This window comes from Leucopleurus acutus (assembly GCF_964270905.1).
Source record: "Leucopleurus acutus genome assembly, chromosome: 5".
Classification (NCBI taxonomy): Eukaryota; Metazoa; Chordata; class Mammalia; order Artiodactyla; family Delphinidae; genus Leucopleurus; species Leucopleurus acutus.
In genome coordinates this window covers 132,224,700-132,241,372 of record NC_139147.1, presented here as the reverse complement: position 1 = coordinate 132,241,372, position 16,673 = coordinate 132,224,700, and the positions used below count along the sequence as shown (strand labels likewise).

The following is a 16,673-nucleotide window of genomic DNA, read 5'->3' as shown; positions in this document are numbered from 1 at the left end:
CCCTTATGTCTCACCTTACACAATAGATTTCATTAGATCCTCCTATTGTAATGAAGCCAACATTGTACCTATTTTACAGGTAAGAAACTGAGGCTCAGAGAGGTTTGCTGCAGACTCAGGATTCACACCCAGGTGTGTCTGGCTCTAAGGGCCATGCTCACAGCTTTAACATCCCTCTCATTTTCATACCATCCTGTTGACTCTAGTATAACCACCCCGGGCCACCTATGTGAGGATGTGTACCCACAACCGTCTCTCCAAATGTTAAAGTCCTTGTGGGTAGGAATTGTGACTTTCTTTCTCATGAGCTCGAGGCAGGTCGGGCACATGGCAGCTGCTCCCCAAATGTGTGATGAATGAGCAAGATGACGGTCACAGTCATCTGCTGGGCACTGTAGTACAGGTGAGTGACGTCCATCACCATGGGCACCCCTCATTTAAGGGAGTCTTCCATCCAAGAGATCATGATGGGTGGGCTCTGCTGGAAGAGGCAGCCCTGCTAGTGTAGCTCCTCCCAGCGTAAGTCTTGGCTGCACACTGAATGTTCTAACCACGATCCCAGAGAGACAGTCCCATTATCTATGATTTTTGTTCAAATGGTCCTCTCTGTGTCTGTGCCTGTGTTACCTCTCTCTTCCCCTGTTTCATCTCATCCTCCTGCACCCCTTTCTACCCTGAAACAGCACACTGGTCCTGTTTTAAGCCAGAGAGACCCACAAAGCCCCTCCTGTGATTTTTTTCCCTCCACATCCTGCCAACCAGATTTTGGGCATCTTGGATGAGCAAGTTGTGCTCTGTTCTGCCTTTATACACATGCATGTAACAAAATGTGTATGAAAATGACTGAAAATGCTTCATTCTCTTTGTCCTGCCCCAAAGTCTGCCATTCTAAAGACAGGTGCCAAATCATTACATAGCCTGGTTTTGAAGTTAAGTGATGCTGAACAGAAGCTCTTTATCTCTTTTGGTTTTTGAGGTTTTGCCTAAGATAAGCAAGTCTGAGTTCTCTTCCAAAAATACCAGGCAGGTGAATTCTAAGATGTGAAATGGGTTAACACTGGATATATCCTTCATTCTGCTTTGATGGAAAACCATTCTTACAGTTGAAGAGAGGGAATGGTTTGAGATGAGGGAAGCCTAAACTATAATAAACTTGGCGTGAGGGATGATGAGAGGGAATAAGGGCAGAATGGAGATCTGGTCTCATAGGTTGTTGCGTGCAGACCCGGGGATATTGATATCATGTTCTTGGACAGTTAGTGCCAAATATGTGAAAGAAACTGCGGGATGTTCTACACCCCCACAGGATCTGAATTAATCCTGTTCAGTCCCTTCCTCCTCTATAGGAAGGAGGAGAGACACAGACATTTCCACCAGCCCACTGCAAAAATGTCTTACCATTTTCATAGCAACAGGTGTACTTGGCTCTATTTATTATTTAGAAATCAGGAAAAATGATTCTAGGATATAATTTATCATCATAGTCATAATCATTATTTTGTGGAACGTCTTGGGAAATTTCTAGCTGGAAATAACATAATACAGACCAAAGCCTTTGAGAAGGCTCTTTCTGGCACAAAACCATGAAGTGACTTGTTTGAAGTTGCTGAGGGCATATCCTTTGCCAACATGAAAGTGTCACATGATCTCCACGCTTCCCCCTTTCCTTATTACTTCACAGAGAGGAAGTTGTACAAAATAAATACTTGATGACACCTTGGAAAGCAGAAGGAGGGGTACCTCATCACTGCCCATCACGTGACCCTTCCCTCAATTTTTTTTGTTTTTTGGGTGTTTTTGGCCAGAAGAATCCAGAATTGGAATCAATATTCTTGCTCTAAGCTCAAGACCTCTTCTGCATTCTGTCTTTTCCAGCTCTTACTTCTCTGCTCTGTTATGGCCTTCAGAGTAGCGTGTTTATTTGGGTCCAGGGAGCCTACTTCTCCTCTGTGGACAATCATCACTGACATACTGCATCAGGAGAGAGAAACTAAAATGGGAAAAGTATGAAGGGAAGGGCTGTGAAACACTGACTTCCTTTCACGTTGTGATTTACCTGCACATTCTGGGTTGTCTTCATTAAAGTTGATTGCGAAGTCGTGAGATACCTGGACACCAATTAAAATTTACAAAAGGAAGAAAGGAGAATGACAACATTAATCCAGTAAGGAGGCACTGGGGCTTAGAGTTTGCCAACAGATGCTCATTACATTCATTATGTGTCAAGCAGTGGGAACCATTTTAAGCCTTTACACAATCACTCTGAGATGGAGGGTGGATTCTAAGCTCCCTGTGGAGTTGAGGTGACAGGGAGATTTTCTAGAATCAGATAAATGCTGGCAGGAGGGGGAGAATAAAGCATACGAAAAAAAAATCCAAGAAAATATTTCATAAAAATGTAACTCCAAATAGCTTCCGGATAGAAGTGGCCACAGACCAGAGGCTTAGATTTGGTTGAGTTCTATTTGGAGCCAGTGATTAAAAAATGATAACTCAATAACCTAAGCTGTCTGCTTGACATGGCCATGGTTACAAAGGCTCCAGCAAAGCTGTTGACATTTAAGACTCATTCTAACATAATATACAGAGCTGCCAGGCAGGAGGATTTTCACATACATACAGGTAAAAATAGACTCTTGCTTCTGGAAAAGTAATAAAGAAATAATTCCAACACAAATTCCTCTACCTGGCAGGACATATGTACGAGGTCAAATAATATGTGGTTTACTTTTTTCTTTCTAAAACCTGATAAAATAAGAGGGGTGTCCTGGCATCTATACATTTTTATTGGGTCACTTGGAATTTTACTGAGACTTCTATTTCAAAGGCTATTTCCCACAGGACTGACTCTCTGGGGCCTAGAAAATAGGTCATTGTGTTAAAAGACCCCTCTTTTCTCAGCGGGGGTCAGAGCTGTTGCTGTTGGTGCCTCGCTCACACTCCTTTGCCCTTGACTTTTCCAGGCAACTCAGCCGACTGCCAATCATCCCGCCTGCTTTATTTACCTTAAGTTTTTCTTGGGCTTCCAGAGCCTGCTTTGCCTGCCCAAGTGACAGGTTAAAAATGGTGGGGAATTAATGTCCCCTGGGAGTAATGTCCCCGGGGAGTAGCTCTTCATCATGGGCTGATGGGAGGTGGTGTGTCAATATCCCAGGTCTCTTACCCCTTGGGGTCTGTGTGCGCTCTGCATTGTCTCCCGGGATTCAGCTCTGGCTGTCCATGCTGGTAATGGCTTGTTAGTAAACCCTATGTTGATTTCTCCCCATTTCCCCACTCTCTACTGAGGTTTCCTCCACCTCTCAAATAAACTACTTGCCTCCCTACTTAAATCCCTGTCACAAGGTCCCAGGAGAGCACAAACTAAGGCGGAGGTACTTGTGGCTCAGTTTCAATGCAAACTGAGATTTTATCCTCAAGAAGTAAGTCATGGTAACTTTGTAAACACTCTGGGGGGCACCTGAGTTGCTGAGACCATCAGGGCCTGTCTGGGGCAGAGGGGAGATGAGGCATGGAAAAGGGTATCTGAATGGCTTTGGGGGAGCAGAGTGAGAATACGTAAGGGGTGCCTGTTAGGGCAGCAGGAATAAGTTAGCTGCCAGTCAGAGTGGAGCCAGGGGATCAGGACTTTAGCAAACAGCACGAAGAAGAAGTTGCTTCAGGAGGGCGACCAGGCAGATGTCAGGGATGAGGACAGAAAGGCCTGGAGCCAGGTATGCTGCACACCTCTGTCCTCAGCCCCACTGGGTCAAGCTGAGACTGGAAGGCTGTCTGGGGGGATGTGAGGAGAACACTCAAGCATCTCAGGGCAGCTGGACTGGTGGTTGTCCAGGTGCATTCCAGGCTCGAGGCTCAGCACCTCTGTGAGGAAGGTGGGCACCCACCTGCCCACATTCTGGAACTGATACTCCGTCTGAAGGGGACTGCATCTCCTGAGCTCTGGCTAATACTTTTATGTGTAATCTTTGAATTTTAGTGTTATCAGGCCTTTCAGTTTTTCCAGAGAAGCCAGAAATCTGACATTTTATATGAAATTGTCTAATTCTTAAAAAAAACTGTGTGTCAAATAGAATATGGTCTAATGTCTACAGGCCACCAGTCAACAGATCTTGTTCTATATTCTTCCCCCACCATGTACTGATTTCCGACAAATGCTTCTAGAATTCTGTAGCATGGTCAGCAGGAAGGCCAGTGTGGGCTACAAAGCAAACAAGGAGGAGGACAGGTCAGGGAGACAGGCTACTCCATCATCTCTCACTCCAGCAGGAAAAGGGAGGTGAACTCCCTCTTTCACTGAAGGCCCTTGGTCTGACGGCTCTGGGGTGGAAGCAAAAGTTGGCATCTGCCTCCTGCTGTTCAGCTCAGACAAGGTCAGTAAAAGAGAAATTGATGACTGGGCGGTATTGCTTGCACTTAGCTGGGACCTCAGAGGCTTCCTGAGGCCGCAGTAGGAGCCTTGTTCCTCTCCAAGGTTCTCCCACCTGGAAGGCTGAGTCCCCTGTGGAGAGTATCCCACAGGGCCATCTGGTATACCATAGGAGAATGCCTCAGTTCCACTGCAGCACAAATCTCTCCACGTACAGTCTCTGCCTTCTTTGTGAGAAATTGGCATCGAGACCAAATAGGATTCCAGTGTCTTTACATGAGCCTTTCAACTCCAGAGTCTCTGAGCCCGAGCAGCGCTTTCTTCAGGATTTTTCTGTGTCTCCCACAAAAGACTGGTGCTTAGGGACTTGGGATGAGGGAGTCTGTGGACCTCACTGTCATGGACTTTCACTGTCAACATGGTCAATAGGGTCTTTCTCCAGGGGAGATCTGAATACATGGGTTCTGAGCCACTGGAGATCAACTTCCGAGTGTTTTCACCATCTCTGACTATGTCTGTAAGAAGCTAAACAATGGAACACTTCATTTGAAAATGACTCTGAGAAGGCCAATCCAGAATACCAGGAGATTGGCTGTCTCAAAACAGAGGCTCTGAGGAGCTAATCTCACTGGTTCTGAAGACCACTTCTGCTTCTTTGGGCCCTTACATAATTATATCAAAGGTCGAAAGAGTGAGACTCCTGTGAGGGAAACCCAACTCATCCTTTGTTTATAGCAAAACACTCACTCACCGTGTACTCTGGGGGTATCCTGGCACCGAACCCAAAGGCTGGGAACATTTTGTCACTGAAATTAAAAAAAAGAAGTTGCTACATTTGTCCATTTAATGAGGAAGAAAAACACGAACTTGCATTACTTTGTGAGAATAGGTCACTATGCCAAATACTGACTACCCATGCTTCTTGATTACCTGTGGTAACAGGGGATAGCAATAGTGTGAGCAACTAAAATCAAGAAATAATCCCCAAAGTTCATCACTTTACTGCTTTCCTTTACTATAGGTGAGACGATGGGCAGGAGAAGAATAAACATTGATTGGCACTACAATATGCCAGATATGATGCTAGGCCATGTACATACTTAGTTAATTTTCACACAATGTTTGAAGGTCCACCTACTTATTATTCTTGTTTTACTGATGAATAAACTGAGTCTCAGAAAGGCTAAGAAAATGACCTAAGGTGTTTACCAGTGAGCACTGTGTGATTCCAAAGCCCATGCCTTTTCTATTATACCATCATGACTTACTGATTATGTACAGCATTAAATGCGATTTCCTCTTGCACTTCCCATAACTGGGTCTCCTGACCAGATCACAAATAAGACTCTTCTTAAGCAAAATTTGTGCTGTCAGGGGATTGTTGCAGTGGGGCTCTGGGGTATTGCTCTTGGAAGAAGGCATGCCCCCCTCAGGCTATCTACCTTTTACTTTCTCTCCCATTAAAAACACAACTGAGGGCTTCCCTGGTGGCGCAGTGGTTGTGAGTCCGCCTGCCAATGCAGGGGACCGGGTTCGTGCCCCGGTCTGGGAAGATCCCACATGCCATGGAGCGGCTGGGCCCGCTGGCCATGGCCGCTGAGGCTGTGCGTCCGGAGGCTGTGCTCCACAACGGGAGAGGCCACAACAGTGAGAGGCCCGTGTACCGCAAAAAAAAACAAAACAAACAAACAAAAAAACACAACTGAGATTTGTTCTTGGAACAGTTCCTCCATTTCACAGTTCTTGCAGAGCCAGCCAAAGAGAAAAGGAAATTCAGATAAGGGCTCACTGTCCCAGAATGTCTCTGGATGCAAAAGGGGAGTCCCAAGCTGAGAAGTCAAAGGATCAAAGCCAGACCATCACCCATCACTATCTAACTGATTTAGAGGTCATCAGTAGCCAATGATGGCTTTGATGGAACTTCACCAAAATATAGCCCATTTGACCAAATTTGGGGCAGGGGTTGGGAGATACAGGGAAACCAGAATTCTCTGAAATCAACCTCTAAATTTGCCAGAAAATCACCAGTTCCTTCTTTACCTTTCTATTGTGTAGATATGGGCTTCATGGGGCATTGCACCTATCAGGTATTAGAAAAGTTATTAATGATGATAAATAGAAAATCATAAAATCTTATAAAGGATTAACCACAGCTCTGAGAAAAAAATACTTCTGGTCCTTGGAAATATTGAAATACTTTGTCTCAGAAATTCCTTCTTAGCCAAGACAAGGGTGAGCAGATGTGGGGAGGAATCAGCAAAGGAGATTTTAGAGGTACTTTCTAGTTAAGTCTGGAAGAAAACTGTTCTGGGTGGAGGATGGGTCCTGCTTCTTCCAACTCGGATGGCTCAGAAGTCAAAACAGAGAAACCTAGAAGGCTCCACATTTTTTAATTTCTTTGATAAGTTTAGGAGGGGTGAGATTTAATATTCCACCCATTTCTAATCACAAAACCAGTGTTCCAGATGTAATGATATTCCTTTTAACCCTTCAAGCCACCCTTGTGGATTTAAGCTTGCTGAGCATGATGCACTGTTATATAACCGAGTTTCAAGAGTACGGAGGTAGGGAAAATGCCTCACCTACAAGGGGAATAATTAATGAATCAGGATGGTCTCAGTTCTCTGAAGTCACAAAGACTCTAATAAACATACTAAAGAAACAAATTCAAGCCTAAGCACAATAGATTTAAGCATTCATTTTCCCTGATTAGAAATAGAACTAGGAAGAGAGGAGTCTTATTATGCAAGAGGCAAGGGAAGGCAAGCTGAGCACACAAGCAAGCATCAGCATGCCAACACATCAGGGAACTTAAGATAGGATTCAGCAGCACTGAGTAAAGGGGTCATTTAGCAATTATTGAGGACTTGATTGGTAGAAACTTCCAACCTGGAAAATTCAGGGCAGATCACCACATTGCTGAAGGCAGTATTTCTTACTATTGGAATAAAATAGTATAAAATACTATCTAAGAGCCCAGAGTCTTCAGTGGCAGTGAGCTTGACGTCTTGAACTTCTTAGGGAAAGAACTTGATCAGATGACCTGCAGATGGAAGATGCATTTTTACCCTCCCTGGTAAGGAAAAGTGGGCTAAAGCAAGAGATTAATAAAAGAAAAGACAAATGACTGTGTCCATAAGGAAATGGAGATGAACTCAGAGCAAAATAGCATTTCAGAACAACTAGACATTTAATGAAGGCTGTTCTCTAAAGCAGTGGTCTTAAAGCTAGGGTACATGGACATGCAAAGCCCTTCGAGGGATATGAGAGCATGGCTTCTTTGTTTTTAAGGGAAATCAGTATTCAGTTCCTCTACCTCCCCATCTATTCTTTACTGAAATTCATCTTCTGGGAACATCTCTGATGGAAATACCTGCTCCTGATTCACACCTCCCCTCTCCCAATTAACCTCTGCTCACCCACTAGGAATCTCAGCCACCATGGTGAGTTGCTCCCGAGTGTAAAAGCTCCACAGCAGAAAATAAAGAGACACTTCCTGATGTGAACGACTCACTAGCAAACAAATCCTTTTGTAAGTCAGATAGTTTTGCTCATTTTTGCTTCAAAAAAATTGTAGGAAGTGCTGATGTCAGGTGGTAGATCATTAAAAATACCTTTTGATGATAGATATGTAATTTTTTGATATAAAATTTAGAATTGAAAGAATTACATAATACTCGTAGGCAAACTCTTTCCATTACCATGGACTTATAAAAACAAGCTTTCTTAGTATTTACATTGATAAAAACAAAAAATTGGATTAGTATTGATGCTAGATTTTCCCATTCTGGTCATAGGTAGCAGTCATCCACAGATATGTAAGCTAATTGGGAAAATAACCTACTATCTGTTTCACTAAGATTTTTTCATTTCTATTTTTTATAGGCAATAATCAGGTGTGGAACTTTCACAAATATTTATGATCAATTACACACTAATAAGGATTATAATAAGAACTAAACCAGAAGATATTTTTAAATACTTTGAATCTTTTCATTACAGTAAATTTTAGAGATTGGAAACTTAAAAATTTATATTCATATTTTAGTTAAAGATGTGTGATACAGTGATCAATAAAGGAATTTCAAACCAAATTTTTAAAGATACATTGGAATGAAGTTCTATGGGGGAAGGGAATGTAAATATGAGCTCATGAAAAAGAAGAAACAAAATTCTCAGCTCAAACTGATGAAATTGTTCGCGCATTTTTTAAATGGACGATGGTAGGTATCAAATAGCTATGGCATTTAGATTCTGCTGGATGCATTTGCAAGAGTTAGGTAAGAGTTTTATTTTTAAATGTCCATATTTACATTACACTAGAATTTTCATTCTTTGTCACTATCTAAACTCTTGATGGAAAATGTTAGATTTCAATGCAAAAGTGTGTGAGGGCTATATGTTTTAACACTCTTTTTACGAGTATGTGAGCCAAAAAATTTTAAAGGTCATTAGTCCAAAATGACTTTTAAGTCTGACACTATAGTCCTTTTCCCTTTTGTGTAAGAGTATTAAAGAAAATAGCCTCTATCACTTATCAAGTATGTACAAAAGGCAAAACTTTTGTATCTAATCCTTACAACCACTCTGCAGGGGAAGTTAGATAAATCTTTCATTTGCAGTCAAGGAAACAAGGCCCAGTATAACATCAGGAGAATAAAGAGAGCCGAGCTGGGATCTGAACCCAGGCCCCCCTGTCACCAGGACCCTGTTGACTCTGCCCTTCATAGGAGGTTGGTCTGGTCTAATGATTCAGAATAATGTGCTAATATCAACAAATAACAGAATTAGCAGAACTCACCACCCCCAGGAGGCCCTCCTTGACTGTCAATCTCTCTTCTCACAAAGGATAGAGTTAATCCTTCCTTCCTCATGCGTCCCCATCCTTACATAGGCCATGTAGGGCTGTGATTCATTTATGTGCCTTTCTCTCCCATGAGACTGTGACCGACGTGAGGGGAAACCATGCTTATTAATCTCTCTGTGCCTTTACAGCACTGCATGAGGGGCCTGGCACCCAGCAGGTCCTCAGCTGCTCCATCTCACCTATCTCTCCCAATTTAACTCTGGGTCTCAATCCTGGATGCCCATTGGAATTAAAAATCCTGATCCTCAGGATGTGCACCAGACTAATTAAATCAGGGTGTCTGGGGGTAGGGCCCAGGTACCAGCTTGTTTTAAGGCTTCCTGAGTGGTTCCAATGTGGAGCCAAGGTTGAGAACAATGGATTAGTGTTGGCAGAGTGGAAAAGGTAGCGCTGTAATGTGACCCTGCCTTCCGACTTCTAACCCAACCTTCTGCACTCAAACATGCCTGTGTCAGTTCTAACCTTGCCTCTGCACTGCTCTGAGCACACCTCAGAGGAGACGCCTGCCTCAGTGGTTTCCAGTACCCCTGCATTATTCTGGGGTGGCCAAGCCTATTAAACATCAGTCTGTATTTGCGAGCAATGTACCGTATTTATACTCTCTTGGTAGCAGCTAGACCAGCCTTTCTATGAGGGACATGGCACGTGGTCAGAGACTCACATCTCTGCTGAGCCCAAGGAGTGGATACCATCTTGGACTTGAGCAGCCTAAAGAGACCAGGTTGTTCGTAGGAGCTGGGGAAGGGCTACAACCAACCGGGAACAGATGAGCTTGTGAGCGCACGCTCTTGGGGAGCTGGAGGAGAGAGAGGGCAGGGGTCTCTCTCTCAGAGGTGCATAGAAAATGGGCTGGCAGGGCTGCCTTCCAGGCTCAGGACCTGAGTCTGGTCTCCCCTCAAGGCCACCCTGAGAACTCCGAGCTTCACGCGTCTCTCAAGCTGTTCAGCTTCACGGATCAGCTCATCCTGACCCGTGAACAGTGACTGTACAAGGCAGGAAGAAAACCCTTGGCTGTCAGAGGCTGGGAGGAATTTCCAAGCCTCTTGGGGATTAAAAACCTCCCTGTTGCTGCAGGAGGGGGAATGGCGCCTTCTGTCAGTTTTTATTGAAGTGTTTCTTTTTGAGCAACAACCTCACTGACTTTGATGCAAGAATAAATTAATTCCAAAACCCCAACTTGAAACGTCCTGACTTCCTGTCTATTGTCTTTCCACCCACACAGAGGAGAAGCAGTGGAACCTTGTCAGTTTTCCAGAAGCCATTAGTGTGCCCATTTCAATGCTGAGGTGCCTTTTTTATATGAAAAATATAAAAGCTCCACTGAGCTGAAGAAACCTGTTTTTCTTGGCCAGTTGGGGCTGACAACTTTGGTATTTTATTTTTAAATTTTTAAAAGAATCATTTGCGATGATTCTTCATGTAACCCCAAAAGTGTCATCTCTTACTTTTAGAATGAATCTGTATTTTTGAGGGAATACAAAATCCTCCCCAGGCTTTGTCTGGCTCACGTTATAAAGGGATAACAGCTCTAAAAGATGTGCAGGTCCCTCTGACTGTTGTATCTGCATCTTTCATGCAAGGTAATCAGGAAACAGAAGTTCTGCAGCTTGTCCAGTAAATCTGCTGCAGAACCGCAGCAAGGGCTCTGGGTGTCAGCATCTTAATTTCTGGCCAGCTCACCAAATCTCCTCTTTGGAATTCATTATTACACTGCCTTGTGCCTTGCAGAGTCAACTTTATTACTAAGCAGCTATTGTGTTGTATTAAGTGCTTTTACCTACTTTACCTCTTTTATGAGAATTTCAACATTCAAAAGTTATTAAGAATCCAGAAGATGTTCCCTCTCTTCCTTCTTCTCTCATATGGACACATGTGTGCGTATGTGTGTGTGTGTGTGTGTGTGTGTGTGTGTGTGTGTGTGTGTGTGTATGTGAGAGTGAGAGAGAGAGAAAGGAGAGAATTACTGTTTTGTTGTTTTGGGGATGTTTGGAGAAGTTTCTGACAGTGAGGATGCAATATGCCCATCTTTTCCCTCCTTGGTAGAAGTCTCCATATGACACGAGCCTCTCTAAGAACCTCCCCGAATTGGGGCCTAAAGAAATCAGAGCTGAGATTCAAGCTGTCTTCACAGACAATATTTCAAGGTTAAGTACAAGTATCATTTCAACAAGGTAATTAAAAATGTTATTATTGCCCTCTGTTCCAAATGTGGAAAAGAGGAAGTGTTAGCAGGGGCCTTGTGTTTAGAGTTGTCTGATTTGACTGTACCTGTTCATTCATCCCCAACTGGCCACACACCCATCTGAGTTATTGGTGATGAACAGTATGAATCCAGAGACTCGCCAGTGGGAAGTCCACTGCTGGAAGCTTTCCTATTACCTGTCCTTTTGGTTTCTCTGCACTTTCTGGTCACTAGGTTGTGTCACTCCCTGTGGTGCCTGGGTATCAGGTTATCATGGTTTATAACCAATTATGAGACTAGAAAGAACAGAAATCAGGCTATTCCATGAAATCTCCCTGAAACCGGAGGACAGAGTCACTTTCTTTATTTTTCTGGTTTAATAGGTCAATTAGTTGCTGCTCATTACTAACTAGCCCTATATTACAATCATACCAGGCTGTCAACTGAGATTTACCCATATTTATATTTACACTGGTTCTACTTCAAAGAGCCTTCTTGATCAAACATGTGAACAACTTCACCTCAATCTGGAAATACTGGAAAGGCAGAATAAATTCAGTTCAATGTAATTTATGTAAATCATTTCTTACAGGGAATTCTCTTGGTGGGCAAGGTCAATATTCATTATCAAGTAAAAATAAATGTAATACTGATCTGATCTCAAAATCGTGTTTTCTATACAGACTTACAAACACATACACACACTGTCGTGGGCACACACACATCTTCTGTTAAAGTTACCAACAGCTTTTGAGGTCCATGCAACCCCACTATTACGAGCTTACACTGTGGAATGAGCTGGATCTGGGTTTAAATCCTGCCCCTGGGTGTGGAGCAGAGCACAGATCACTTCACCTCCCTGCACAGTTTTCCTCTTCTGTTAAACAACACCCATGACAGAATGTTTAATGTGAGGATCAGATAGAATAGTGTCTAATAAACCAGTGCTTCCCAAACTCCAAAGTGCACATGAATCATCTGGGAATCTTGTCACAATGCAGATGCTGATTCAAATTCTCAAGTGGGACTTGATGAAGTTCCTAGGTGATGTTATGCTGCTGGTCCATGCACCAAACTTTGAGTAGCAAGGCACATACTGAAACTATAAAAGGGAAACCAAAATCGCTATCCCGTGGTCCTGCCAGCCAAGTAAGAGAAGAAAGCTAAGAAAGGATTGTTTTGGTGGTCAGTGTAGGCTTGGCATGAACTCAGTTTCTCTAGGTGTGGAGAGGATAACACATTTGGGACAAAGCTTTATTCTGTCCTCTCATGAGCCTCAGCATAACTTCATTTCCATTCTTTGGCCCAGGGTCAGGCAAGGGCCACAGGAACCCACAGAGATGGGGAGTCTCATACCTGTCATAGTCTTGGCAAATCTCCCCCACAGCTACCAAGGCCTTCAGGTACTCATTGGGCTGGTAGGGGTGGATGTAGTGCAGGGAACAGCTGTTCCTGGGGTCCCCATTCGAAGCCGTGAAATCTATAGCTACCTGGAAGAGAAGATAGGCAAATGGGTGGATTTGATTTAAAATGAACATATTTCATAGGAATTGTGATTAGCCCTGAGAGAGACACAGCTGGTGTGTGTGTGGGGGGGGAAGCAGTATGTTACACACCTGCCAGTAAGCAGAGTTAGAGAAGAAATTCATCAGCTTTAAAAACTAGTTATTCAAATAATGGAGAGGATGTGGAGAAAAGGGAACCCTCCTGCACTGTTGGTGGGAATGTAAATTGGTGCACCCAGTATGGAAAACAGTATGGAGGTTCCTCAAAAAACTCAAAATTGAATTACCATATGACCTAGCAGTCCCACTCCTGGACATATATCCAGACAAACTCTATTCTAAAAAGATACATACACCCCTATGTTCATAGCAGCACTATTCACCATAGCCAAGACGTGGAAACAACCTAAATGTCCATCCGCAGATGAATGGATAAAGAAGATGTGGTACATATATACAATGGAATACTATTCAACCATAAAAACAAATGAAATAATGCCATTTGCAGCAACATGGATGCAACTAGAGATGATCATACTAAGTGAAGTAAGTCAGAAAGAGAAAAACAAATACCATAGGATATCACTTACATGTGGAATCTAAAATATGACACAAATGAACTTATCTATGAAACAGACTCATAGACATAGAGAACAGACCTGTGGTTGCCAAGGGTGAAGGGGTGTCAGGGAGGGATGGAGTGGGAGTTTAGGTTTAGTAGATGTAAACTATTATATATAGGATAGATCAACAACAAGGTCCTATTGTATAGCACAGGGAACTATATTCAATATCTTGTGATAAATCATAATGGAAAAGAATATATAAAAATAATGTATATATATATGTATAACTGGGTCACTTTGCTGTACAGCAGAAATTACACAACATTGTGAATCAACTATACTTCAGTAAAAAAAACTAGTTATTAATTTGGTTGAGGCCATTTCTATAGTCTTCAACCTCCCTCTCCCCTATGCCCTCTTTTCTCCTTGTCCAAAACAGAACTTGAGATTGACGTCCAGGTTAGAAAACCCAGAATCTGATCCACGACGTCACCAGGCAGCAAGGGTAAGGGTGGAATATTGTAATTCACTAAGAAGAGTCCTTAGTGCTCTCCGGGGAGGACGATTCCATCTCTGAGACCTAGCTAAACTCCCTCAAAACTAAATTCTGTGTTAAAGATGTGGTCTGTATAACAAAGCCACTATTTTCATGAGTGACCAGTTGCAGAGAGAGATGCTGAAGTGGTTATAATAAAATTTCTGCCAGAAGCAGCTCTGTGTAAGGCTCATTCATGTAAAAACCCACCCACAACAGAGAAGATGCCTGAAGTCTACAGCATTGTCAGTGGCAAGTAGAGAAAAGAAACCTCTGTCTGGCCACCTAGTGGGCATTATCTTTGAACTTAAGTTTTTCCTGACCCCCTACATCATCATCATCTAAATAAAAGTTGACCCACAGGACAATTTTTTAAAAAATTTTGGCTGTGTTGGGTCTTTGTTGCAGTGTGCAGGCTTCTCTCTAGTTGTGGCGTGTGGGCTCCAGAGCGCATGAGCTAGTAGTTGTGGTGTGCAGGCTTGGTTGCCCTGAGGCATGTGGGATCTTAGTTCTCCATCAGGGATGGAACCTGTATCCCCTGCATTGGAAGGTGGATTCTTAACCACTGGACAACCAGGGAAGTCCCACACAGGACACTTCTTAACAACAACAACAAAATTCTTTAACCTGGGGGTGGTGCTAAAATGGGAAGGTGTATTCTTCTGATTTCTAATATCATCACCAATTCAATGAAAGTTAACCTAGCAAACACCTCTCCAAAGAAATGCTTAATCTTGGAGGTGGAGAGTGGGGAGAGAGGGATTAAAATGAAAGGAGTTGTAGGGAAAGAAAGGAATGTTCATGGTGCACCCAGCTCAACAGAATCCATTCACTGGCTGACTGATGATAGAAAGGCTCTATTTTCTCTTATGATCTTGTGAATGACAAATGCTATTTGCATAACATTTGACAAAATTCCATTATAACAAACCACTGGAATATCTCATTGGATTTAAGGTGGGATGCTAGTTCTGGAAGGACAGAGGAAAGGGGCTATGTGCTCTGTGTCTGCTTCTGAAAGACCAGACTCAGTAACATTGATGGAAAAAAAATGTCACCTCATCTTATATTGTAAGCCTGCAATCAAATCAAAGTAACTGGAAGAGAAAAAGCATTGACTAACAGTAATTCACTAACAACCTCTCTTTTGTCCCTTTGTAAAGTTATTCTTTCATCACTGAATTTTCCCCTTTTCTTCCTCACCCCTCCACAGGACTATGTTGAAAATAAATTTAAGCAGGATTCAAATTCTATTTTCAGAACCTCCAGATGTTTTCAATAAGGGAGTACAAACTGATAAAACGCTAATATAATACTAAGTGTTTCAAAAAAGGTCATATGAGTATTCCCCCAATGCTTAGATGCCCTTACTTTGGACAAAAAAGGGAGGAAGGGAGGGGTAACCTCTGTTGAAACCCTACTGTGTGTCAGACACCTGTACTGGCAGCTTTACAGGCATTGTGTTATTTCATTCTCATAAAAACTCTGGGAGGTAGAGATTATTATTCCTTTTTATTGATGAATCTGATGCTCAAAGGTGATGAAGGTCACAAAGTCATAGGGGATGGAGCTGGGTTTAAACCCAAGTCTATATGGTTCCAAAGACTCTGCTCCTTCATCATATCATTATATACCCAAGAGAATGAGTAAGTCTGTGACTGGGATGTCCAGACATCTCGTGGGCATGTTTTATTCTTATGAAGGATGAGGAGATTTGGCCTGGAGGTAGGGATATTAACCAGGAGGCAACTACAGTAATTTAGGAGAGAAGAAATACCTTGAATGAACAACACTTTATGACCAAAGCAACTGCAAAAGGTAGGAAAACAGCAACTAAAGTGTGTGTATATGTGTGTGTGTGTGCGTGTGTGTGTATGAAGAACAGTGGGAGTTAATTTCTTCTGTACAGCAAAGTGACTCAGTTATACATATATTTTTTTTCATATATTTTCCATTGTGGTTTGTCACAGGATATTGAAAATATAGTTCTCTGTGTTATACAGTAGGACCTTGTTATATATCCATTCTATATATAATAATAGTTTGCCTCTGCTAATCCCAGACTCCCATTCCTCCCCTCCCTTACCCCCCCACCTATGTCTGTGAGTGTTTTTGTTTTGCAGATATGTTGATTTGTATTGTATTTTAGATTCCACATATAAGTGATATCATACAGTATAATCAAGTATACTTCAATAAAATAAAAAAAACAGAATGGATAAACAACAAAGTCCTACTGTAGAGCACAGGGAACTATATTCAATATCCTATGGTAAACCATAATGGAAAAAAATGTGAAAAAGAAAGTATGTATATGTATAACTGAATCACTTTATTATGTAGCAAAAATTAATACAACATTGCAAATCAACTACACTTCACTAAAAACATTAAAAGAAAAAAAAACATTTAAAAAGAAAAAAAACTGAAACAGTGGGAGAATGGGTTACTGAGGACGACTGGGGGTGACCTAAAAGGACCAGTGAAATCCAGTATCTTCTGAGATAGATTTCATCCTGAAGGTGAAAGCCAAGCCACTGAAGAAAAGAGAGGAAGACAACATGAACTGTGGTGAAAAGCTAGTTGAGGCGGCAGGAGTGGTGCTGGAGAGCCTACATGCATTTTGTGAACGAGAAGGAGGTGTAAAGCATTCCA

At 42.4% G+C, this 16,673-nt stretch overlaps 1 protein-coding gene across 1 annotated transcript in view; it reads right to left on the bottom strand.

Annotated features, from left to right (window-relative positions):
• Positions 1 to 16,673, bottom strand: part of CPNE4 (copine 4) — a gene marked incomplete at its 3' end in the record, with an annotated part of 591,787 nt that overhangs the window by 10,957 nt on the left and 564,157 nt on the right. Inside the window, exons 11-13 of the mRNA XM_082839801.1 lie at positions 12,769 to 12,902; positions 5,115 to 5,169; positions 2,057 to 2,108 (exon numbers count right to left, since the gene is read on the bottom strand). Of these exons, the coding sequence (XP_082695927.1) occupies positions 2,057 to 2,108; positions 5,115 to 5,169; positions 12,769 to 12,902 (241 nt within the window). The remainder of the gene's footprint in view (positions 1 to 2,056; positions 2,109 to 5,114; positions 5,170 to 12,768; positions 12,903 to 16,673) is intronic.